The sequence below is a fragment of the Dermacentor silvarum genome, chromosome 4 (assembly GCF_013339745.2).
Source record: "Dermacentor silvarum isolate Dsil-2018 chromosome 4, BIME_Dsil_1.4, whole genome shotgun sequence".
In the NCBI taxonomy this organism is placed as follows: domain Eukaryota; kingdom Metazoa; phylum Arthropoda; class Arachnida; order Ixodida; family Ixodidae; genus Dermacentor; species Dermacentor silvarum.
The window spans coordinates 231,662,400-231,689,024 of record NC_051157.2 but is presented as its reverse complement, the minus strand read 5'-3'; the positions used below and the strand labels follow the sequence as shown (position 1 = coordinate 231,689,024).

General features: G+C 45.5%; 1 protein-coding gene and 1 non-coding gene across 6 annotated transcripts in view; one reads left to right on the top strand and one right to left on the bottom strand.

Moving 5' to 3' along the window:
- The window catches only part of LOC119449313 (protein O-mannosyl-transferase Tmtc3), a 731,059-nt gene that overhangs the window by 628,563 nt on the left and 75,871 nt on the right, over positions 1 to 26,625 (top strand). For all 5 annotated transcript variants that reach the window (XM_049666410.1, XM_049666409.1, XM_049666407.1 and 2 more), the window contains 2 exons: positions 19,248 to 19,334; positions 24,794 to 24,931. In XM_049666410.1, the coding sequence (XP_049522367.1) occupies positions 19,248 to 19,334; positions 24,794 to 24,931 (225 nt within the window). The remainder of the gene's footprint in view (positions 1 to 19,247; positions 19,335 to 24,793; positions 24,932 to 26,625) is intronic.
- Trnat-ggu (transfer RNA threonine (anticodon GGU)) lies at positions 11,273 to 11,344 on the bottom strand. The gene has a single exon. It is a non-coding gene; the product is annotated as a tRNA-Thr (tRNA).

Sequence of the window (26,625 nt, the reverse complement as noted above, 5' to 3'; positions counted from 1 at the left end):
TGAAAGTCTTCAACTGGGAAAGGTGAAAGTCTTCAACTGGGAATGTCCTAGTTCAACTGGTTTATGGAACAATTCCCAATTAATCCCGATTGCAACCGGTTCCATTTGGTTCCCATTCTAACAGGTTCCAGTTGGTCCCCGTTGCAACTAGCATCAATTCTGTAATATAGAGATGGTAAGCAATGGCAGCTTGAACCACAGGTAAATGTTTACATACAAATGGGATTCAAGCTTGCCATCTCTCAGATGCATCTTTGTGGTTGCGATTGCATGTCACCAACGAACAGCCACAAGACCAGCCAGTCCAGTGAACTTAACTCAATCGAACCAGTTTGGTACTGAAACATAACATTTATTAGAAGCCTTGCAGCTTGTGCTTAGCCATGAAACGCCTTGAATGCTCCCTTGGAGACATGGCACACATTTACGCATTTCGTAGTTCTTGTACATCACCATCTGAAAGAAATATTTACATGTTCAGTCAGTGAAAAAGCAATCACTACTTCATACAAGCAATTCTACCAAAAAATAAACTTCTTCATCATACAGATCATACTAGTGTATCAGTAGTTCTGATACACATAATGCAGCATGACCTGAGGTAAAGCTAAAGGTGCCCTTGAGCAGAAGTCATTTGCCATATAACGAATATGCAATGACAATTAATTCCTGTTTAGCAACAACTGTGGCATTTAGTATGAGTAGATCATGACACAATTGAACACTGAGATAGCTGTCTTAAATATCAAAAACCTCGCAAGATACATTTCTTTTTATCAAGCATTCAGAAGTGTGAGATCCTGTTTCATGTGCCCTTGTGTGCGATGGTTGTTTCTGCAAATTTGAATGCCTACACAAGAAATAAGTTTACTTATGAGCACACCTTCAATGTGCCTCTAACATTGGACAGAGCTGCATGTACACACAAGTGTTCATTAATATAGTCATATTTACAACTGAAGCGATAATCTTGCGTGAAAAACTTTTTAATTCAGATCAGATTTCATCCGAAGCTTGTACATCTGAATTCTGCATCACCAACACTACCAACAGAGCTTGTGCTCTGACTTTTTCTAATAAAAAAAAATTTTGACGTATAACATATAAGCTGTCTCATGTTTCGTAGCTCTTGTATATCGCCATCTAATCTAAATGCCTACATATGGCCCTAATATACGAGGACTTCTTTATTGTCGTTTTTGAAGCGACATTACGCCAGGTTTTCGCCTCTTCGCCATTGCCGCACTTTGAGCCGTGGCCACACTGACTACTCGACTATGTTTTACCAGAGCTAAACCACAGCCAATTTTTTGCACTAATCTATATGCCTACATATGGAACAGGTTTGGGAATACGCACTTAGAATGCAAGCACGCCTTGTATGCACATCTGTTACATGTCGGGAAGAGCTACACATACGAGGTGTGTTAATAAAGAAACCGAACTTTGGAAATAGTGCGCTAACCAGCAGAGGGAGCGCGCTGTGGCTACTGAGCACATGTAGAGGCAGGTTTAGACAACAAACTGCCATTTGCCATGTTTTGCTCTCACCATTAGTTGGCGAGATACAGCCGCTGAACCTAGCACATGAACAAGCTGTTCTTCGGATTGGTTCCAAAGTGACAATGAAGGAATTGACAACAGCGCGTGTATGTGAAGTTCTGGTACAAACTTGGGAAAACTTTCACAGAGACATTTCAGTTGCTTAGCCAAGCATACGGGGAGGACTGTATGAGTCGCACACACTGCTATGATTGGTTCAAGCGTATGATTGGTTCAAGAATGTCGGTCAGTGACGATCCCAAGCCTGTACTACCTTCCACATCCACAGATGATGACCATATCGAGAGAGTTCGAACTGGGATTCGTGGACATCGTTGTTTGACTGTTTGAGAAGTCGCTGACGAAGTGGGTATCAGCGTAGAATCATGTCATGAAATTTTGAGTGACAAACTTGGGATGCGTCGTGTCAGTGCAAAATTCGTGCCGCGTTTGTTGACTGACGAACAGAAGCAGACCCGTGTTGAAATCAGCTAGGAACTGCTCGCCGCTGCCAATGACGATGAAACTTTCTTAATAACATTGTAACAGGCGATGAGACATGGGTTTATGGCTATGATGGGGAAACAGAAGTGCAGTCATCGCAGTGGGTGGCCAAAGGTTCTCCTCGTCCAAAAAAAGCATGCATGAGTCGGTCAAAAATGAAGGTGATGTTGGTTGTGTTTGTTGACTGCAAAGGCATTGTCCATCAGGAATTAGTGCCGCATGGTCAGACGGTAAACAAAGAAGTTTACCAGTGAATCCTAGCACGTTTGAGAGATTCTGTGCCCAGTAAGAGGCCTGAATTGTGGGAAAATCAGGCTTGGATGTTGCATCATCACAATGCCCCGGCTCACACGTTGCTCCTTGTCCGCAGCTACTTAGCGAAACACCACACTCCTGTAGTGCCCCACCCACCATATTCTCTGGACCTAGCCCCAGCAGACTTTTTTCTATTCCCCAAGCTGAAAACCACCTTGAAAGGACGTTGTTTCCAAACTGTAGAGGAGATCCAGGACAATGCGAGAAGAGACCTGCGTGCCATTCCAGAAAGTGCGTTCCAGGAGGCTTTCCGAAAATGGAAGAAAAGATGGGAAGAGTTCATTGCCAGTAGAGGGGACTACTTTGAAGGGGACAGCACTTATAATGTTGTACCATAAGCAGTAAAGGTGTTAGAGCAAAAGTCCGGTTTCTTTTTGAACACACCTCGTATGTGCTAGTATACACTTCATAGTTCTATATGCTACCCAAGTCACAAGTCTTGCACAGAATTGGTTCATATTTGGGCTCAGAAACAGGCACAAACTCTTAAGCATTATATATGTGCAAACACTGCATAGTACAACAGTTGAGCCAATGACACTGTGCTGCATTGTTTACATCATCGGGATAAAGGACTACTTGCACTTGAAACATAAATAAGTTAAATAATTACCTCTAAGGGGAAGAATCAAAACTAGGGAAAACTGCACACGTCAGTCCGCACATGTATCCAGAAGGCTGCGTAGTCAGGGATAAAAAAAAGTCACCGCATATCCACGAAGTGAATGATGATGAGTGGGCGAAGCACCGGGGGATCGTTCGGGTAACCGTGAATCCCCCGTATATGTGTGTGTGTGTGTATATATATATATATATATATATATGTATCTATCTATATGTATATATGTACATATATATATATTGTGAAGACAAAGATGCGCACTGGGGCTGGAGCGCTCGGACCGCGAGCGAGGAAGAGGAAGCAGAAGCAAACGAGGCGTTCTGGCCGAAGGCCGATTGTCTGTCTGCTTCTCTTCATTACAATGGTGCAGCCGCTCAACGAACCTCTGCGCGACGACCCTTCCTCATCCACCGTGCTACGGAGCGGGCGCGTCCTCCGGCATCTTGCGGCGCCTGCTCCAGCGCCGGCCGCCTCACTCGGACGCGACGCCCACGGTTCCTCGGCCTCGCATCTCGTCGGTACCGTGCCTCTCGTCCCGACTACTCAGGTCATTCACGTCCCGTCTCTATGCAAACCACTGTGCCTCCAAGGGACGCCGTACACGCTCCCTTGGACGTGGATTCCGCTGCCATGACTCCAGCGCCTACTGCATCGTCGGTGGACGCTGTCCATAACCCCTCGACTGCGGCCTCCAGCAATATCGCTACATTCAAACAGGCCATAGCAGCGCTGTCCAAGCACCTCGAAGACGTCACGGTATCCGTCACTACAGCCCTTGCCCGTAGCGCACTTCCTGCACCATCGCCCCTGGAAGTTCCAGAGTTTCGTGGCTTCGAGGATGATCCAACGTTGTGGGTACACGCAATTAATTCATTGGCCCGTGGACACGCCTGGCCGTAAGACGTGACGATGTCACTCACCGAAAGCCGGCTTCGTGATGCCGCCAAGGCGTGGCACAGATATGACGGCTCTGCCTACACTTCCTGTGCCAAATGGAGTGGGGCTTTAGTGACTGCTTTCAGCCAGCTCCCTTCTGCCTATGACGATTGCTTCATGCGCATGCGCTCACGCCGACAAGCACCAACCGAAGCGGTGGCTATCTACGTCTATGAAAAGGTGAAGCTTCTCAAGGACTGCGGCATCACCTGGCTCTCTCCTGCTGCTCGCCAGTATGTGGTCGATGGGTTGCTCGACTCTACGCATGCAGCCATCCTCTCTGCTCAGCCTCCGGAAACGTCACCCTATGTTTTCGCTCGAAAGGCAGCCAAACTGCAGCAGAGCACTCGCCGTCATATTGCTGTGGATATGCCGGAGGCTGGACCTTCACCGACCGCCACTACACGGCGCGGCTGCTTCTCTTGCGGTCGTATTGGCCACAATGCCAAGGATTGCCCTCAGTCGACTAAAACACGGATTCATTATCAGGCCTGTCAATCTCCCATGTTACCGGTCTTTGTGGAAGGGATAGGTGACCTGCTGGCGCTTGTGGATACCGGTGCTGCGAGGACGGCGCTACACTAACGTCATGCTCGTGACACCATCCGCCCATGGACGCAACCCCTGCTCTACGGACTCGGAGGCAGCGCTATGCCAGTGGGCATGCTCGACATTCATGTCCGGACGTCGGCCGGGACAAAATTTGTCCCAGCAGTTCCTGTTTTCGAGGACCTCCCTGCCGACATGATTCTGGGGACGGACTTCTTGCTGTCCGACGACATTCGCATCACCATCGACCACGGTCGTGTTGAGCTCTGCCCTTCTACAACCCTGGCCCAAGACACCACGGCCACTTCTACGCCAGTCCTGACACCGACAGGTGAGCCTGCAAATTTGCCTACCTTGCCCTCGGTACTCGCTCGCCACGCTTCATTGTTCGCCAAAAGCACGGCCGACCTCCCAGGCACTAATTTGTTGGTGCATCGTATACCTACGGGGGACCACTCGCCGATATGTGTGCACTGAGGAGGTATGCGGAACGGGAGCGCGCCGTGATCGCGGAACACGTGAAATGCTCGACGCGGGCATCATTCGGCCCTCTTGAAGCCCATGGTCAGCGCTTGTTCGGAAAAAGAATGGCTCTTTAAGATTTTGTGTAGATTACAGGCAGCTCAACAAGTGTACGACGCCCGACGCGTACCCACTACCTCGAATTGATGACACTATTGATACGGTCCGTCATTCCAAGTTCTTTTCATCACTTGATTTACGCGCGGGATACGGGCACATCAACGTCGCGGAAGAAGATAAGTGCAAGAGTGCCTTTCGGACTCATTCAGGCTTGTACGAGTTTAACCGCATGCCGTTTGGGCTGCGCACGGCTCCGAGTACCTTTCAGCGGGCCATGAATTGTGTGCTAGGGCCTCTTAAGCACCAAGCTTGTGTCGTATACCTGGACGACATCTTGGTCGTTGGCGCAACGGAACAACAACATCTGCGCAAATTGGACGAAGTACTACACAGACTCTATGAGGCGGGGTTTCGGTTGAACCGTGACAAGTGCCAGTTTGGTCTCTCCAAGATCTCATACCTAGGCCATACTATCTCTCCAAACAGCATCCAGCCGCTCCCAGAGTGCATTGCTGCTGTGGCGAAATATCCTACACCAACTTGCCTGAAACAAGTTCAGTCGTTTGTGGGTATGGCTTCATATTTGCGCAGATTTATTCCCCACTTCGTATCGACTGCCGCTCCCCTGACCGATTTACTTAAAAAGGGAGCTTGCTTTGAATGGGGCGCCCCACAAGAAATCGCTTTTCTAACTTTGAAGCAGCAGTTAACTCACTGCCCCGTACTAAATCACTTCAATAACGACTGGGGAGGTGCACACATATGCCAGCCAGATAGGCCTTGGAGCAGTACTAGTACAACGTGACCCTGATGGTATCAAATGTATTGTCGATATGCGAGCCGCAAACTTTCAGATACAGAGCGCCATTACCACTCCAATGAGCTTGAACGTGTAGCGGTGGTATGGAGTGTGGATGATAAATTCCAGCACTATCCTTTTGGCCGCAAGTTCACAGTCGTGACCGATAATGCTGCATTAACATGGATGTTCTCAAAGCAGCAGCTGAGGCATAAGTTTGCTCGATGGATTATCACGCTGCAAGAATATGATTTTGACGTGCGCCACCGTGCTGGGGGGCTAAACAACATCGCCGATGCCCTCTCACGGAACCCCCTTGGCCACGTGTCCCAAAACGAGGAGAGTCACATTTTCTTCTCACAACAAGGCTTTTCCAAATCCCAACAGGAAGATAAAGACTTAGCTTCCATCATTGCCTCAATCGCTGCTACGGGAAAGAATTTCACATATGTATTACGCGATGACACGCTGTATCGGCGGCAGTGGCACAAGGATCACTCAGAAGAACGGCACCTCCTAGTGATCCCCAGTTGTTTTAGATCGGAAATATTACGAGCCACTCATGACACTCCGGAAGGAGGGCACATCGGCCAGCGAGCCACGCTCTGGAAAATACAAGAACGCTTCTGGTGGCCGAAGATGGAAAGCAACGTCCGCTCCTATGTCGCCAGTTGTGAAGTGTGTCGCAATATAAGTGACTGCCAGGATGCCAGCCTGGATTACTGACACCTATTCCGCTGCCAGAAACTATTTTTCATACTGTTGGCATCAACTACATCGGACCTCTACCGATCAGTACAGCAGGAAACCGCTACATCATTGTGGCCGTGGACTATTTGTCGAAGTACGTCGAAGTGGCCACTGTGCCATCTATCGCGTCCGGCCACCTAATTGATTTGCTGAAGCTACGATTTGAATGGAGACATGGCCTGCCAAAAAAATAATATCAGACCGTGCCATGACATTCCGCAGTCGTGAACTAAGAAATTACCTTAGTACGGCAGGAGTGCAGCACCATTACACGTCCGCATTTAATCCCCAGGCTCGTATACGGAGCGAACTAACCAAAGCTTCCAGGCACGACTCGCTCCGTATACGAAAATAGGGAAAAAAGGAGACGCCGACTGGGACGTTCACCTTCAGTCAGCGGCTTACGCCGTTAACATGGCGCAACAGACGTCTACCGGGACAACGCCATATGAAACCGTCTACGGGAAGGTGCCCCAGCTGAAAGCGGTCCTTAGCCTAGACACTCCAGTTACCATCGCCAGCTCCGCCGACCGAGCGTCCGCCTTTATAAAGATTAGAACAGCAGTGATCAGAAGAGCTTCACAAGCACAAGAAATCCAGAAACGACGCACTATGAAACGACGCACACTATGACCGCCGACATCGACCTGCTCCGGTGTATAACGTCGGTGACGAGGTGTGGGTACAAAGGGGAGTCAGTGCACCAGGCCAGAAGTTACTACCGAGGTTTGACGGGCCCTTCAAGATTACTGAACGCAAAGGAGAGAACACCTGGCGCATGAGCACCGCAATTCCAGGCGCTAGCCTCGATAGGCGTAAAAAAAATAACTTCGCCGTGCACGTGTCACACCTCAAGAAAAGGTTTCGGCGCTTGAACTGAACTGCCAATTTTAAAATGAACTGTCGATCCTTTTTTTTTTTAGGTCCGCAGCGTGGCCAAGTGTGAAGACAAAGATGCGCACTGGGGCTGGAGCACTCGAACCGCGAGCGAGGAAGAGGAAGCAGAAGTAAACGAGGCGTTCCGGCAGAAGGCTGATTGTCTGTCTGCTTCTCTTCATTACAATATATATATATATATATATATATATATATATATATATATATATATATACATATATATATATACTGTATATGTGTACAGTATATACTGCGTTAATAAGATTACACAGGCAATGGCGTAGTGTTGTGGGTGTGGTGTGAGGTTCCACACGACACCCAACTTACCCTTGGCTGCAGCGAGGCTGTTTATATATATTTCGTGGGGCGCCCCCTGGGGCCATACAACAAAACAAAGTAGTAAAATATACCGCACACCTCCACCACTTGCGAAACAGCTGTTCAACCTCGACGGTTTATTATGCAGGCCGCGCGCTGAAGAGAATGACACTGGCCATGATGATGAATATATACAGATGAAAAAGATGAAGGGGTAATATAATGCTCACAATATACAACAATGACACCACAGGTTTCTGAACTCATCACAACTGCGCACACCTCGCTTGACTGGCTAGCTGTCAATATGGCTGCCGAACTGTAGCGCACCGTCACGTTACCGCAGTTTAACCTCTGTGAGGTCGTTTCTTGCCATCGATAATTATTATTGCATTGATGTGAGGTAACAATTTTGTTTGATTTTTATTCAACCGTAATTTTAGTTTTTTGCTACAATATTACTGTTTGAGATGATGATATACGCAACTAATGACTTTCAATGTGGTGGTTGTGTTGGTGGTGTACACGTACATCTTGGCAGCTCTATGCATTGTGGGGCACTTTGCCGTCAGGTGCTAGTCGCTGTGCTACAAACACTAGCTGTTTCCACCAAACACCTTTAAGCTCACTAGTGCTTAGTTAGACAACGGCGGCAGCAGAACAAATTTGGTGTAACATCATCGTAACACCGCAATGTCTATCAGGCGCACTGCGTAATGTCCCAAGGCAAACCAACCCGTACCTGATTGGGCGAATATAAAAATTAAAGCCAACTTTCACAAGTTTAGCATGCCGAAACTCAAGCATGCGTACGTGCTAGCGCAGTGTGCTGTGCATTTTCACAACAGCATACTGCATGATCCAGTTATTCATGGAAATAAATCTTGTGTCGGATAAAACCCATTTGTTCAAATGTTGTACTCGTTGTACCATTACATCACTTAATTCACCTTTTTTATGTAAACAGGCCCGTACTGGCCAATGTATCACTTGGATCCCAGCTGTACCAGTTGCTACTACACAGTTGGTCAACTATACAACTGGTTAGAATTCCAGTTGGGACCCCACTTGCTTCCAATACAGCTGGTTAAGGTTCCAGTTGGATTCCAACTTGGGTTTAGTGTCTTCCAGTACAACTGGTGATGGTTCCAATTAAATCCAACTAAAACCAGCTGCTGTCCAGTTAGCTTGTAACTGGAACCAGTTGCATCTAAGTTGGTTCCTAACTGGGACCAGTTGGCCTGCCTCTAATTAGGACCAGTCGGTTTCCAACTACTAGAACCAATTGGTCCCAGTCAATGCCAGTTGAAACCAGTTGGATTCCAGTTGAATATATTCAGCTGGGCTGCATGTACAAAATAAAAAATCAATAAATTTTGATGCGACTTCTCTGTATCTACACTATCTCTTTCGGATGCTGCGAGTGGCTTCTTGCGCCATGGCGGATGATACGAACAATCGAGCCACCGCGCAATCCCCGGCGGAGCTGGCGAGGAGGCACCAGAAGCACTAAAGCCCCTCAAACTTCGTAAAGTAGCTACACGCTTTGAAGAATGCCGCCTCCTCCTCGTGCGCCCTGTCTGAGGTCGACGCCGCTTGCTATTGGCCTAATGGTGTCACGTGGGCCTTCGTGCCGGCTTCGATTGTTTACAGTCGCGCTGCATCGCCATTTTGGCTTGAGAAGCGTCTACTGACTGGCAAGGAGCGCATCTTGGCGCCGTTGCTCTTCCGTGTTGTTTTGGTTTGCGAACGCCTTGAACTAAGTTTTGCGGCATGTGCGACGTCGCTTCACGGCATTTTCCATCACCATGACCTGCCGCACCTTTGGATGCCAAAATAGTTTCAGCAAAGGAAGAAGCTTAATTGTTTTGTAGGCCAACAGGCGTGAGTTCGCAGGCTGCGAGGCTGCGTGTGAAAACGTGATTACAAAACTTTTAAGATTCAGCACAATCCTTTTGACAAAATTTGAGGCTCGAGCGTGAAAACTCATCTTAGTAAAGCAACTCTGCCTTTTGTGGTTACTTACTAACCATCTTTAGAGCAAATAGCTTTCTTTGCCTCTTCTGTTCATGTTCTTTGTTGGCGGTCACCCGGTCGATTTGCAAAACAAGGGCACCGATGAAAAGCGTGCGTGCTCTCCTGAAACCAAGTTACGGGGTGCGTTCGTCGCCAAACGACAGCATCATAGGTCTTTGAGACGTACATGCTAATTCGCGTGACATTTAAAGTGTGTGAAAGTTACAAAGCGGCAGTGGAGCATTCGCAAAGAAAACGTGCGGTCACCCGCTCGTTCACTGGCCAGTTTAGTCGTCGTTCGTTTAGTCGTTTGCTCGTTAGTTTAGTCGTTTGCTCGTTAGTTTACTCGTTTGCTCGTTAGTTTAGTCGTTTGCTCGTTAGTTTAGTCGTTTGCTCGTTCGTTTAGTCATTTGCACGCTCGTTTAGTCGTTCGCTTGCTTGTTCGTTCAACTATTAGTTTGTATGGCCACTATTTCTCTGAGACGCACTTGCTGTAGGGCACTAAGGCTGGTGCGTCCGTGCCCTCTGCCAGCCTTTGAGCATCATAGCTGATACGCGCCACGAATTCAAGTGGTAGGGACGGCACAAATTATTCAGGTTACTGAGGGTTTGCTGGAGGTCAGAATGTTGGCATTCAATCGTACATGTGTTATTTACAGCCACTCGCAACAAGATCTTGCAACACGCGCTTGCCAAATGTAGCGCACGCGATACATTCAGAGTCATGGTACGGCGTTAGCGTTTGTTTAACTACTTAACCCTTTAACTGCCACTACCAAGATAACTCGTGAAGCCACCCACGCGCACCTCCTGCTACTCCCGAGTATACTCGTGTTGCTTTTTAAACTCACTCTCTGCCACTACCGAGACAACTTGCGCAAAAAAAAAATTGCGTTCATGTCCCGCCATCTATGGAGAGGTCACCTAAACACATAGAACTTGTAAATTAAATTTTAGACAACATATGGAGCGCACGTGTTTACACCCGCGTCGCTTCGTCTTGGCAGAGCGCAACAGCCATGGCTAGTCAGCGCACCACGTGCGTCTGTGCTTTGACGAACGAAGAAATTCAAGAACTGCTGATGAATTCTGATGAAATATCTTTACATGTCCTGTGGAGTATCATGGTGCATTACTAGCATGAAATTTCCACTGAACCAACATGAAAAGAATACCCGGCAGGGGGTGAGGAGCAGTCAGAAAAAAACCCGGCAGTGAAAGGGGTAAAAAATTTATCAGAACAGAAAAAAGAAGCTGCTGTCACTGAATTTGTATATATATATATATATATATATATATATATATATATATAACCCTTAGTCATATCATGAGAAGCCAACAAACAATGACACCAAGGACAACATAGGGGAAATTACTTGTACTTACTAATTGAATTAAAGGAATGATAAATAATGGAAATGAAAATGGATGAAAAAACAACTGTCCGCAGGTGGGGAACGAACCCACGTCTTCGCATTACCTGTGCGATGCTCTCACCATTGAGCTACCGTGGAGCCGTCATCCCATCCACTTTCTGGGATATTTATGTTTTACAACTAGAACTAACCCTGGGAGTGTTTGCCAGCGCCACCACTCACAAACCTTGTGGCGGATGTGGACCATCCTTTCTGCCGCAGGCGTCACGAGCACGTGATGGTGAGAGCTCTCAATGGTGAGAGCATCGCACGCGTAATGCGAAGACGTGGGTTCGTTCCCCACCTGCGGACAGTTGTTTTTTCATCCATTTTCATTTCCATTATTTATCATTCCTTTAATTCAATTAGTAAGTACAAGTAATTTCCCCTATGTTGTCCTTGGTGTCATTGTTTGTTGGCTTCTCATGATATGATTAATAATAATCGGGCCTCTCGGTTCCCTTTCTTCTCGTTCATGTATAACCTTAGTATAGAAATCCTATGCTGCACACGAAGTTACTCAGAGCTAGAACGCCAACGCGAATGCTTAGAGCACACCGCATTGCTGTGTGTGCATTCACTCTGCGAAAGGTCGTCTGCTATGCTCAAGCAATGTAGGTGGCACCACGGTCGAGGAGGGAGCACGAAAGAGCGAAGAAACGAGGAGGAGTGAAGGTGGAGGAGGAGAGTGTCGCTACTTTACGAAGTTTCAGGGCCTTTAGGTAGCGCCAGACACTGGCTGTTGTCTGGCTGGCAGAGCGGCTGCGCCGATCGCGTTCATGTTGCTAGGGCTGCTTGCGTCACTTTGCCTTGACCACCTTTCCTCCCCCGCTCCCCCTGCCCCACTCAAAAAAAAGAAGAAAGATTTTGCTTTGTGCAGCGTCATGCAACTTGTCAGCCGTTTTAAACGCCTTGAAACTTCATCAGAAGCCGGCACCCACATGCGACCCAGTCTTGCCGCATCACCAAGATCGGCGCCCTATGAAAATCTAGTACAACGTTTCTACTTTAACACCCATGAGACCGCGCGAAATGATGTAGCTTCGTCGCTGCAAAGAAAAGTAACCAAATTCCCTTATCCTGCACCAAGTCATGTCCTTATCACCATCAGGCAGCAGCTAGGATGCAGCAGCAAAACCAGGCAGATCTTGAAATGTCAGCCTCATAACCCATCAAGTGTGCAGCTCGCTGCTGCCAAAATGTGCGCCAAACAATCGCGCCAGTGATTCAAATTGACGTCAGCCAATAGGAGTGCTCCCCGCTCGCCACGTGACTGCAATAACGAATAGCGATGCTAGTTTCTCCTTTTTGCGCTCATTGTTGTTTTTCAGGCGTGATCTCATCGTGGCAAACTGCGCCAGAGAACACGACGGACAAGAAAAGGAGACGGGGATGATCAAAAGGCACTGATCACTGAGATTGTACTGTATTGCCCTCAGTATTATTGCAGCTCTTTCTTACACAAATATTCGCTCTGCAAAACTCGTTTGGTTAAGCAGTATGGGTGTGGGAATATTCAACATTTCTTATACAAATTGAATAGTCCCATATAGGCGATTCGAGAATGCACTATTTCGTTTTCAATTCAATATTCTTTTCTTTCGAATAAGGGATAAAAACAATCATTTGGAGTTTATAAGGAGCGAGAACGATGAATGTGAGGGGAGAATGCTTCTGTTGCGGCACAGCTGCAGTTATTGGGCAGAGGCACCAGTTTCTAAGCAAGTGCACAGGACGGGTAACTTTTGCTCGATAGTTGTCAGTCATTCATTTAGTGTGGCTTGCTTTTAGACAGCCTATAGACGAATTCATTCCGATTTATTATTTGCCCAGTCTCACCATGTTTGCATCCATTTGAAACAATGTGCGGCGCCGTAGCATGACACTTCTCTCCTTCAGTGAACACATGCCTCTAGTAATGGGCCGTTCGCTTGTTTCATTACTGTCGTTGCCATGGCACCCCAGATAATTGAAAGCCGCTGCTCAGGGTTCATAAATCTCCTAGAAATCCTTGACAACCCTCGAATGAGGAAAAAGGTATTCCTTGAAAATAAATGTTCTCTTTGAAGTTCTTAAAAACTGGGGTTGGGGGCAACATCTGAACATCCAAAGTAACAAAATCCGCATAGAGGCTAGAATACCAGATGTTTTCTATTGAAGGTGTCGCTGAAAGATTACAATGTGGCACGTGCACAGCCACCAATGACAGGCTTGTTTAAATCGCCATTGCCACCGTGGAGCTAGACAAAGCCAGATCAAGCGACCAATCTATGCCACCATTTTGTCGTGTCAATAGTTCACACCGCAGCCATCGTGGCTTCATTTTTGAGCCCTAGGCTCTAGAAATGCCTCGAGGAAAGTAAGCTTCAGCCATTTGGCATTAACCCATTAGTGGCCCGTGCACTTTTTAAAGTACAGCACCATTTTAATTTGTAAATAATTGAAGATGCGTACTGTTTTTCTTAGTATGCCATTTTGTTAAGAAGGGTCCTGCCAAGAGGACCACATTGTAGTTTTTCCCAGCTGCATGATGTCCTTTATCTATTCATCCCCAAATTTAGAGAAGTGCTGAACATAGCAAGTACTGCTGTGCACGCTATTTGTTCATTTTTTATTGTGGTTACTATTTGCTTCTGGACACTGATTTGTGTGTATTAGTTTGAGAAATAAATACAGTATAGACCACTTATAACGTAACCGCTTATAATGCAGGACCGGATATAGTGCGGTCTTTTCAGACTCCCGTTAATTTTCCCATAGCACTCTATGTATACGCATACCGCTTACAGTGCAGCCGCGTGAAACGAAATACCGATTATAATGCGGCTTCTGCGGGAAAATCTCGCCTACAAGGGCGGTAGCGAGCACGCTTCTCAACGAGGTGCGCCCACCGATGGAAGAGGAGATCAACGAGGGCGATACGGAGGAGGAGCATGAAACGTGGAGCATGAGTCAAGGGCGATAAAATCGTCGCCGTGCACCGTATGTGCGAGTGAAAGCGCGCGGGGGACATGCGCCTTCACGGAGAGCGAACGCACAGCAGAGAGCAAACGCGACTTCCATCGCGCGAAAGGCCGGGGAGGTATGGGAGGGAGGTATGGGAGGGAGGTATGGGAGGGAGGTATGGGAGGGAGGTATGGGAGGGAGGTATGGGAGGGAGGTATGGGAGGGAGGTATGGGAGGGAGGTATGGGAGGGAGGGAGGGAGGGGGAGGGCGATGCTGTGCTGTGGCACCAAATGTGTATCTTGCAACCGGGGGTAAGGGGAACCGGTGACGCAATCTTCCACGCGAAAGGAGCAAAGCGGGAAGGCAGCACGGGAGGGAGGGAGGGGTGCTTCTACTTTGCCAACAAATGCGTTTGCGCCTGTCCGGTTGTCAGTATTGCCGCGTGCACCGTATCTTGAAAGCGATCTCCACACAGCTCTGAGCTTTGTATGCGTTGTGCTTATGCCGCTCAGTTTCCGTTGAAGCGATAGACCGAACAAACTTTCGCTCGCTGCCGCGGCCGCGTTTCCCCACGCTCGCATTGTGACAGTGGTTGTCTGCAGTCATCGACTCTACTCATGTTTGCTTGTGCGCATTGACGCCACGCTTGTTAATTCAGTTTGTAAGCGAATGTGTTAAGTTTATGCAGCCGATAAAACTACTATCCCTATTCCTTATAGTTCTCTACTAATTTGCTATCGCAATTGATGCTTCGCCTTTTGGCCGAAACTGAGGCATTTTTTTTTATTATTACTTTGTCTGCTTCATGCGAAGATTGTGGGTACTTGGACAGTAACCTTTCAATGTTTGTAAATTTAAGTGGATACAAAACTCCCAGTCGCACGCTTCGATTCTCAAATACGCGCGGCTGCTTGGTCTACATGTTTTGCATACGTGCAGGGCTTGAAAATCGTTGTTTTGGTTATAGTGCGCTACCGCTTATAGTGCAGATATTCACGACTGCGGCGACTTACGTTATAAGTGGTCTACAGTGTACTGTAAAAGATCACTGCATGACATTGCATATACCATGAATTTTTATAGCATTGCAGGAAAAATGCAGGTGTATTTTATAAAGTACATTGAGCCTAATGTGCATTAGAAGTGTTTGCTTGTTTTCAAAGCACATATGATGTTGTTTTTTTTATTTTTTTTTCCTGTATTTCAGCACAATATTTTTCTGGCTACTAAAAGTTTAGAGACGCTTACAGCTATAAATAGAGAATACCTGTCATATCAACATTGCAATACTTTTCCCAGTCGATTCCTTTCTTGCTATCGATAAAATTGCCAATTCTCGTGCCTTCGCTTTCAATAAAGAGTGAACAGTGTTACAGTAAATTTAGATAAATAAAAAAGCTATTTAGATGCATTATTCAGATTTTTTTAAGAGTAGTCATTCATGCACAACTTTAATAAACATTGCAAAGTGGGAGAAAACAGAAAACGACAAAGACAGTGTATATTTCTCTTGCAAAGGAGATGAGCTATAAAATAAGAGGGCAACCAGCATTCGGGAACCAGAACCACACCTCATGTCATGATTGGTCAGAAACTTCTAATAAAAATGTCACCAAGTAAATTATACAACAGGATTAGTATATAGGCTAATGCAAGAAATCAATTGTCATCACAAGAGAGGCCACCATTATGTTAAATGTTTAGACCTCCACTGAACCAAATGTTGAATGCTTTACTCTTGTGCGCCTGCATCAACCATAAAATATCATCTATTCATCTGTATCAATAAATGTATTAGCACCACGTGCATCCTGACGAAGCACCACCAACGCTCTTGCCTATTAATTACCAAAGTCACAAATGTTACACACTTGAATAGTAAGAACACCTCCCGAACAAAGAATATTTGGCACTAAAATGCTAATTCTGCCATCAGAAGGCTAAGGGCGCATGTAGAAAGTTTCATCTGATTATTTGATGATTTTTGCTTTAAAAAGAGTTCCAAAGTGTAGCATAATCCTTTGAGAACGTACATCGGGTTTGGGTCTAATAAATTCCCAGCTTACCTGGTAGAGTACGTCGTAGCTTTTGAAATAATAAAGCACAATTCATACAACTTTCACAATGGAGTTTGTGTGAAAATACCATTGGGTGCAAAAAATGAATAAAATATGGCTGGTAGTTTTTCCTTGGGCCTTATGGGCTAACGTGATCAGTATCTTTGGCTGTAGTCGGACGCTGCTAACCATCGTTCCAGAAGGGGGTTGACGTCATTACTAAGGATACAGTTTACTAAGGATACGTCATACTAAATACAGTTTCACTAGTGTTCACTGTATTTGTACGAATAAAGTTTGTTTCCCTCTCCTTGGTACCTGATGTATATGATGTGTATGGTCCCTGATGTGAATACCTGATGTGTATTCATATAGGCCTGCTTTCTTGTTCTCAGATATAGTTGGAAGTTTGCACCCGTCTTGTGTACGTACCTTTCTTTGTCCGTGTTTTTTGTGCTGCCCTGTTATGTGTTATGTGTTTCCGTCTCCTTGAATTTTGGCCTTTGGCATCCTTGAAGTCCTTGAATTTTCAATCAAGTGTTCTGTACGGATCCTGGTTGTTTATCTTTTATGAGCTCCTCAGTTGCCTGGATGTCGTGAAACTTCATATTTCATGTTTTAAAAATGAGAAACTATTCTATACGTGATTCAATATTCAGTAGTAGTATTTCTCAAATATTCATATTTGATTTGATTTGGAAATCTCGCTCTTCAAGTACGCCTATTAACCCGTAATAATCTGCGTGAGAAAGTGTACTAGGGTGCTCGAAAATATTCAGATGAGATGAATTTGTTTAAGCAGTGTGATAAATGTTTAGGTGAAAATGTTTACCTGACCCTTCACTTTTAATGGTGTGTGACAAACAGTATATCAACCTCAATATTATTCCCAAAGAAGGCATTTTGTCTTTGTTTCTACAATTAGACTCCGGAATATCAGCAGGTCCTGATATGTTACCAAGAGAGCGTTTAAAACGATATTGTGAATGAATCTCACATTTCTTGTTCACAATCTTTAATGTGTCATTACAAGAAGGAAAAATGCCAAGTGAATGGTTCATAGCAAGAGTTGTGCCAGTACTCAAACCTGGAAACAAATTTAATATATCGCTAATTAATGCCTCATCTAAATCACATCCAACAAGTGCAAAATATTAGAACACATAATTTTGAAACAATTAGAACAATATATTGAAGATAACAATCTTCTTTATCTGAAACAACATGGTTTCTGGAGATGCCTGTCAACTACAGTATTGCCCAGCTTTTTTAAACAGTCCACAGCTTCGCCACTGCAATTCTGTAGAATAAATTGATGTTATCTCAATAGACTTGCCAAAAGCATTTCACAAGTTTGGCATACAAAACTTTCTGAAAAGATGCGTGAGCTTGGTCTTGACTTTGAGATAACCAGGTGGGTAAAAAGCAGTAGCGCACCCAGAATTTCTGCCAGGGGTGGGTTGAATTTTTGTGGTGGGGGGAGCAAGCACTTTACATAATATGCTATTTCCTTGCTTTATCCAGAGGAATCCAGCAGCAAATAAAATGCCTGATAATTATAATAATAATGACCCAAGGATGATGACGATGGTTATTTCTTCAGCGTTTTACTCAAACTAATTTAAGAGTGAATGAATAAATACAAGACAGTGATTGAGTGTTTTTGTTAATCAGGAAAATTCGACCTCATGCCACCTCCTGAATTGTAATGACAATTTCAACAGAGCCCTGAAGGTACATGTTGGACTGGTAGGGCTGAACGAGGGGGGGGGGGGGGTGTAAACTCGGCCTCTGGGGGGGGGGGTTACAACACCCGAACCCCCCCCTGTCGGTGTGCCACTGGTGAAAAGCCTATTTGCACAGCAGGCAGCAGTTTGTAAAGATTTCTGGTGCACAGTCATTTACATTGCAAGTGATGTCCAGAGTACCACAAAGTTAGTTCTATGGGGCCTATTTTGTTTTTGTTATATATCGTCAATATTGAAAAAGGTGTTCACTCTTCTGTTGTTGTGAAACTGTTTGCGGATCACTGTGTGTTCTTTTTTCGCATGAAAGGTGTCTATGACCAGGTCTTCCTCAATGATATTTGAAGGCTGTTGAAGAGTGGTGGGTAAAATAAGACATGAAAATCAATCTTGGCAAGACTGCCTGTATGTCTGCATCAAATAAGAAAGATCCATTTGTGTTTACATATAAAATTAACAATAAAGCATTTATTCAATCCGGTCAGTTAAAATACCTTGGCCTCAAATTTAAACTTTAACAAGCACATTGAAAATGTCGATGGTTCAGCTAAACATAAGCTTGTGCTTTAAGACAAAAATGGAGAGATGTCATGCCTGAAACAAAGCCTATGTCTCATAAAACTATAGTGCGACCAACCTTAGAGTAGGCTAGCATACTTTGGTATCTACAGTCAAAGGCTAGTTAATGAGCTGAAACAGACCCAATGATTAGCAGCCAGGTTCATTTATTCATGCTTCCAGAGAATGCAGTCAGTAACTCTTTACTTCGCCGAGCTAATCTTCAAAAGCTGTCTGTGAGTAGACAGATTGTAAGCCTGACATTCCTGTATCAGCTGTATAAGAAAACACTAAACATAGTTCCTAGCTTGTATTAGCACACTCCGGGAAGACTGTCATAGTGTATTAATCATCCTGATGCCATCTTACCCTATACTACAAGAGTTGATGCGTTCAACTTTCTTTGTTTCTTCTGCATGGAATAAGCTCGATTCTGATGTACTTGTGAAATGTCATTCAACTGACACTCTTCAGGAACGTTTGTAACTGCTTCGTTTCCCATCCCTGTAACAGCCCGCAGGATCTTGCAGTATTGTAAATAAAAATAAAAATTGAAATACTGCTTGGCTGATTTGTGCTTCAGATGCTTTCACGTAAAACGGGACGTGATGAATGATGGCTAACGTAGGTCGACTGTCTCCACTTGATGATATGCTACCTAATAGTTGCCAACTCTTGTCTTTTCCACTGTGCAGTCGGCTGACCAAGAACTTCTTGTGGTTCGGGCTCCTCCTTCTCCTCACGACGCACTCCTTGAAGACATTCGTGCGCAACTTTGAATGGTAAGGCATGTCAGGGGATTCCGCAAGCGTTATCCACTGCTTTCCAAAGTGTTATCCATGAGTGGTCAGTGCTCCGCTTTACCTTGCCTAAACACAAAGATGAAGATGTAAGAAAAGGAAGTAAAATTAGGTATCACTTTGATTGGGTAAATATATTACTCTGGATATCAAGTCTCATGCATGCGGAATTGTATAGAAGTGGTTTTAGCCTGTCCTTGCTGTCAGCCTTCGTGAAAATTAAAATTAGTTTGATCTAGCGTTCTAAACCGTTGACGCTAAAGACACCAAAAAGCACCCGTGAAGTGTTTTTAGAATACTGTGAGATGATGTGAAAATGCAGGATACAGCATGCACATGCCAACGCACAACATGATAATACATACATCACCTTTGTGTTGAAAAGACAGTTACTTTGTCCGTGTAGATAGGTATGTTGCATCGAACCGTGGTATGTTTACTTTTAATGTGTTTTTCACCTTCCTAGCATACCAGTGGGTTAATAATAAGAACTGACTTGTAAAGCGATCCTATTCCTGAGCTGTGTTCGGGTCTCAGGAGGGCTTGTTGGTACCGATCGTTTAAAGATAGACTTGGCTCTCAGACCAAAAATTTTTATTTTCAACCGAAGCTTGTATTGCCTCACAAGTGTCAGTGGTGTTGGTGGTGGTGGTGGTGCCATGCTAAATAACCTGGTGGCTCTCAGAGTAGAGCAGGTGCGTGGAAAGCTTGCCGCCGTAGGATCATGTGACGTGATGGTCGTTTGGTGTGTCATGGGGAGGGAAAGGGAAGAAAAGGGGGTTGGCGCATGCTCCACCAGGCTTCCCTCACCTCAGATCAGTCTCGGCGTCCGGATGGGAAGGCCGCGCATGGTGCATTTCGCCGAGGAGCAGGCTGCGTTTGAGCAACGGCGCCGCGAACTTGCTCGGGAAAGGGCTTGTCGTCGATGTGCCGATTCTAGCGTGAGGGCTTCCAAAGCCCAGGCGAAATGTCAGCGAAGAGCCGCGGACCCCGAGTTGCGGGAGCGCGATGTTGAGGCCAAACGTCAGCGAAGAGCTGCCGTCCCCGAGTTTAGAGCAAATGAAGCGGAACGCCTGCGACAGCGTCGTCTTGCCACAAGCTTCGCTTACCCCCATTTCCTCGACAGGGGAAGGGCTGGTGATCTTTTAATTTATTCTTCAAAGTATGGTGCTGTAAACTTGTACATGTATGTAATTTCATGTGCTTATTTCGAATATGAGGTCCACTTTTGTATCATTCGTGAAAATTACTGAAAACTGTGCTTTTTGAGAAAAAAGTTGCAGCATGCACCAAAAAGCTTGAAGTTAATTTGTTCACCCAGTTTTGGAGTACGCCTCCTCCGTTTGGAGCCCTCATCAACTGTACTTGCCAGATAAACTCGAAAAAATTCAGAGAACTGCTGTGCGTTTTGTTTGTTTGCATTATCGGAGAACTGATTCTGTAACAGAAATGTTGAAATGTTGCGACCTGGAACTGCTAGAAACGCGACGAGAAAAACAACGAATGAAATTGTTTTTCCAGATAACCATAAATCAAATAAAAATAAACAAAGAAACGTACATTCTTCCCACTCTAAAACACAGTGCGCGTTTAAACCACAGTGCCAGTATGCAGCCTTATAAAACACGCCTTGATGGTTTCCAACACTCGTTCTTTCCCTCATGTATTAACATATGGAATGGCCTTCCGGACTGCACTGTAGCAGCACAAAATGGTAAAGAGTTTTGTACTCAACTAGAATTATATTACAGGCAAGGGGATACTTAAGAATTGATCATGCTTCCTGTTATTTCTTGCATTTCTAACAGCCCTTACACGTGTATACTTTGTTCATTTTTCCTGTAATTTGGGTTTGACAATGCTTAATGCTGTTGTATTGTCGTTGATGATATTTATATTTATATTTATGTTTTCTTTGGCAATTCCTCTCCTGTAATGGCCCTCAAGTGAGGGCTACAGTATTCCTAAATAAAATTATCTCCACTGGTTCTAGTTTTATGCTAGCTTCCTCCAATTGATGTTCTGCAAAGATTTTCAAAATATTAGTTCCTCAGATTTTGCTAAACAGGGTTCCAGGAATGCCACAAGACCAACCTTATTGCTGTGCCTGCCATAGAACAACAATTGCAGGGATTTTGAAGTTGAAACTTCAGAGAGTGTTCTTCTGCAAAATAACTTCAAAGTCTCTTAGTTAAGCGTAGTGTTGTCTTAGTGCTTCATCTCCCGCTATCTGGATCACTACACGCATACATGCCTTTATCAGTGCTACTGAAGAATTTTGCAGTTATTTATCTTTGAATCAGCAGGATGCTGTGCTCATTATTCATATAAACATGAATCTATTGTCTTACTAATAACCTCTTTGACACTTAGTACAGTAGTTGCTTTGAAAATATTGAGTGACCTATGGGGTACAGTAGATACTTTTACCCGAATTTATGTCTGTTTCATTAATACTTTGAATGCTGAACCTTCTGGTGGCATTGTCACATTGGACATTAGTGAACACATGATAATTTTGGTTTCCTACGACAGTGCTTGAAAGGAGCAGTATCTGCAGAAGGCAAACAAAACGTTATGCGTATTAGTGTAGAGAGCCTAGCTTACCTCCAGGCTCTTGCTGCCAGCAGACTGGTCTGGTGCAATAAGTGAATCTGCCTTATGTCTTTTGTCTTTTGTTATCATTATGAAGATTATACATACTATATTACATGGTGAATAGACCGATTTGACTGACCAGTTTCACGACGCCACCGCTGCCGCAGTGCATGTTGGTACTTGTAGTCATCCAGCCGCTCCAGCCGCCCGGATGCCTGTGTACCCTGTTTCCGAACGATTTTTGGCAATTTTTATGGTTCATGTAGAGCCATCATGCGATGGGTGGATTGACCTGCTGCGTTCCTGGGTGCTACAACAACCACACAAGGGACAAAGCCTTCGGTTTCTATGTGTTTTCTAAAGAACGAAAACTTTGAGAGACGTAGATCCAACGGATTAATAGGTGGTACTGGTAATACGCAGCACGAGAAGAAACACGGGGAGAAATAGCGGCCGCATTACGATGGGGGCTAAATGCAAAAACACCCATGTACTTAGATTTCCCAGAACTTATAGATTTATCAATTAGCTATTGATTGGCTATCGATTGGCTATTGCATGGTATTGGCCACATATTTGGGCTAGGCTAAGCACTGCCAAGTCATCCCCAGCATTTCCCGAAATTTATTGATTATTGATCGATTAGCTATTTATTAGCTATCGATTGGCTATTGCAAGGTACTGGCCACGTATTTGGGCTAGGCTAAGAACTATCAAGTCATCCCCAGCATTTTCTGGAATTTATTGATTATTGATCGATTATTGATTAGCTATTGATTGGCTATCGATTGGCTATCGCAAGGTATTGGCCACGTATTTGGGCTAGGCTAAGAACTACCAAGTCATGCCCAGCATTTTCCGGAATTTAATGATTATTGATCGATTATCGATTAGCTATTGATTGGCTATCGCAAGGTATTGGCTACGTATTTGGGCTAGGCTAAGCACTACCAAGTCATTCCCAGAGTTTTCCGGAATTTGTTGATTATTGATCGATTATTGATTAGCTATTGATTGGCTATCGATGACATGACGATGATTGGCCATCTATCGGCATTTTTATGTTAAAAATGTCACAGTTTCGCCCTAAGGGCGAAGCAATGAATGCGATAGCAACACAGCAATGTCATACGAAGTAAGGTGACCGGCTTTGGTAGCAATATGAATTGTAGTAAACATGAGCTGATTAAGTAAGCAGGTGTGCTGCAGCGTAAGTAGACCGACATGAAGAGAGACTCGATGACCACGAGAAGGCGCGTGTGAAACGGTGGTGTTTATGAGAAGCGCTGCCCGTGGGCAGCGCGTGCGAAGGGACACACCTGTAGCGCTGCACTGCCGATCCGGGCAGCATTGCATGTGTAGCGTGCGTTGGAAAATGTGGCCCGACTATTACTAACTGTGGTGTGAGCGCGCACAAACAAACATGAATAGATCACACTGAATGGCTGCAGACAACGACTGTCAAAACGCTGGCAGCAAGCGCATATAAGCCGCAGCGAGCGAAGGTACGTGCGGTCTATCGCTTCAACGGAAACTGAGCGGCGCATAAAGGTCAGACAGAGCCATGTGGAGATAAGAGACGGTGCCAGCGAGCGACGAGCGCGGTTGTTGGCAGAGTGGAAATGCGCCCCCCCCCCCCCACCCGCTCCCTCCGGCGCTCGCTTCCCGCTTCCTTGCTTGCGCGTGGAAGATTGAGTGCGTTCGCTCTCCGTGACAGCGTGCGTCCCCGCTTCCGCTCGGGCATACGGCGCGCGGCGAAGATTTTATCTATACGGAACCTCACGGCGACGGCGACGACGACGGCGACGCCGACGCCGACGGCAGAAATGCGGTGGAAGTGTCCATATAATTGCTATCGCAATAAAACGCCGCCTAGCTTACCTAAGAACTTCTAGATAGCGCTGTTACCGAATTCTGCAAGTCGTGCGCGTAACCAGTGTAGGCAAGCAGCAGTAGGGCACGCCCTTGTATCAAAGTGTGCTGTCATGTTACGTCGTACCATTTAGTTTAATTCTGTGCATGAATATTCTCAACTGAGATTGTTAACAATAGTATTATTTCAAGTGAACCATTGAATCATTTTTCTACTGATTTTGTTACTTGCTTTCATGTTTACTGCCAATTTTGTGACTTTACAATTTTTTTTTTTTTTTTGCGATAGCAATCAATACAAATACTCAAGGTACATTTTCACCAGTAGCACTCCTGCTGGTGTTCCCCATTGCAGCAGCTTGACATGCCTGGTATTGGTCAGGGCGTTGTTCTGCTGTGCACCAGCAGTTGTCTTGCATGCTGTGTTCACCGTCTTGCTTCCACTTATCATTGGAACAGCATATGAGGAGCTCAAGTGCACCTCACTAACACTCAATGCTTTGCCTTTGAGCAATACTGCTAATTTTGTTTTTCTTTCATTGTCACATTTTGTGCTTTTTCTTTTCTATTGTACCTACGTGCCTTTGTGCACAACAACCTTTACGTTTTTGTGTTCAGAATCCTTTTTAACAACTAAACCTCATTATTATGCATTCCTCAGCTTTTGTGTTCATTGTTTCCTTAATTGTGTTGGCTATTTTTCTGTCCTTGTATTGGCAGATTTCTGTATGTTACATGTTTGCATCTTATAAAGGTTCCTGTGCTCGTTAATATTATATTTACTGTATTTGTTTATTTCGTTCATGAAATTCCTTGTTAATTACTTACCCACCCTTCATGTAAAACTTCTGTAAAGGAGCATGAGAGGTAATACTGTACATAAGCAAATAAAAATCATGTGGATCATTTACAGCTACATTACGTTAGACTCTTTGAGCACTGGCACCAACTCTTCTCTGGTGGCAACGCAGGGAGTCCGAGTACAGCATCTTCATGGCAGGTCTCAAGGTGAACAGCCAGAACGCCAAGCTGTACAACAACGTGGGCCATGCCCTGGAGGGACAGGGGGATTATGCCCAAGCACTCGAGTACTTCCTCAAAGCCGCCAGGTGGGGATCAGAGATGCTATGCAATGCTGACATTTAGTGCCATTTGTCAGCGTTACGTCCGAGTGATTGCATCATTACCTTGCGTCAGTATGATTGTTGTCTGTGCAGGCATAAAATTGAGGCAAAACAACTTGGAAAATGTTTTATATTGGTACACGTTTACTACCATGTGTGGTCTCCATTTGTTTAGCTCCTTGTACTTTGCGCTGTTTGTTGTGGCCATGTCACATGGGGACCTTCACTATGTTGATCGATGATGATGCATATTTTGAGTTCAACTGACTTACTGTGAGGCACATATTCACATGGGAGGGAAGGACTGCCTTCTTCACAAAATGCAGCAGCCCATTCAGCATCCTCCCACTAGCTCAGAGTCGCTGCTCTCAAAAGGCCACGCCACTGCTTTTAACAGTGAAGCTGTTTAAGCTAGCCGTAATTTGTGGTGCATAGCCGTGGTAGCCATGGCAACCCGGCGGCTCCTCCTCGCCAGCTCCCTGCCTTCCCGACCCCTGCCTCTCTTCGCGGCGCTCTGAGCCAGGAGAACAAAAAAAAAAGGCGAAAGCTTGCACTAGGCCGCGCAAAGCTCAAGGCGCAGCAAAGCTGGCCGATTAATATCGTGCGGCTAGCCTCCAACGCATTCGGCGTCGGCAAGGAGCAACTTTCTTGGCACTGTGCCAACCTTGGTTAACCTGCCTGCGTTTGTGGAATGCCAGGAACGCTGTCGCTCGTAGGCGCCGACGCGTCCAGCGCTAGGCACGCGAAATGTCGCCAACGCGTTCGGTGCCGGCAAGCAACAGCGTTCTTGGCGCTGTACCAAACTTAGTTAGCCTGCCTGCGTTTGTGGCATGCCAGGCATGCCGTCTAGGTGCCCACGCGTCCAGCGCTAGTCACGCGAAATGGCGCAAAAGGGAAGGTACCTCCGAAAATGATCGCTCGAGAATACCTTCCTACATGCGTAGTTAAGTTAAACCAAGTTAAGACCTAGTAGCAACCAAGTTCATACCTATATAGCAGTAGCAGCCAGTAAGCTTCGCTGTACCTAAGCTTTGCACGACCGAGTGCAAACTTACCTGATTTTTTTAGGCCACTCTGCTTCCACTTGCCAGCCTTTGATAAAAATGGTGATCCCGGAAGTCGTGTGACTGGAAAAGAAAAATATTACGCTCCCACACTCATTGGCCACATTATAGCTGTCAGATCTGGACCAGATGTGGTGGGCATCCAAACCAGTACGCTCCTTATAGCTGCAGTCGGAACCACAATGTACAGCAGAACCTTGTTCATGCGTTTTGGAAAAAGTGCTAGAGAAACGTACTAACCTGAAGTAAAGTAAAACCTCAATAATTCAAACTCGGTTAATTCGAAGAATTTGAGCGGTCCCGTCATTTTCAATGCAAATTCTACCGGATAATTTGAATGGCCCGCGCCGCTCTATTCGGATAATTTGAAGTTTCTGGCTGGTAGCAACGTGCGGCTGTTAGGTTAGGGCGCTCCGTACAGTCGCCAACCGATTTTCCAAGCTCGCGGGGACTGAAAAATAGTCCGAAAAACTCGTTCGGCCGAAAAAAAATTATTAGTGCGGCTTAACAAAAAATCTCTAATAATGCCCCGCCTCATACTATGCTTGGAGGGGATCGACTTGCTTGGATTTGCGCAGCAGTGACGTCGTCTTCGTGTACAGTCGACACGAACGT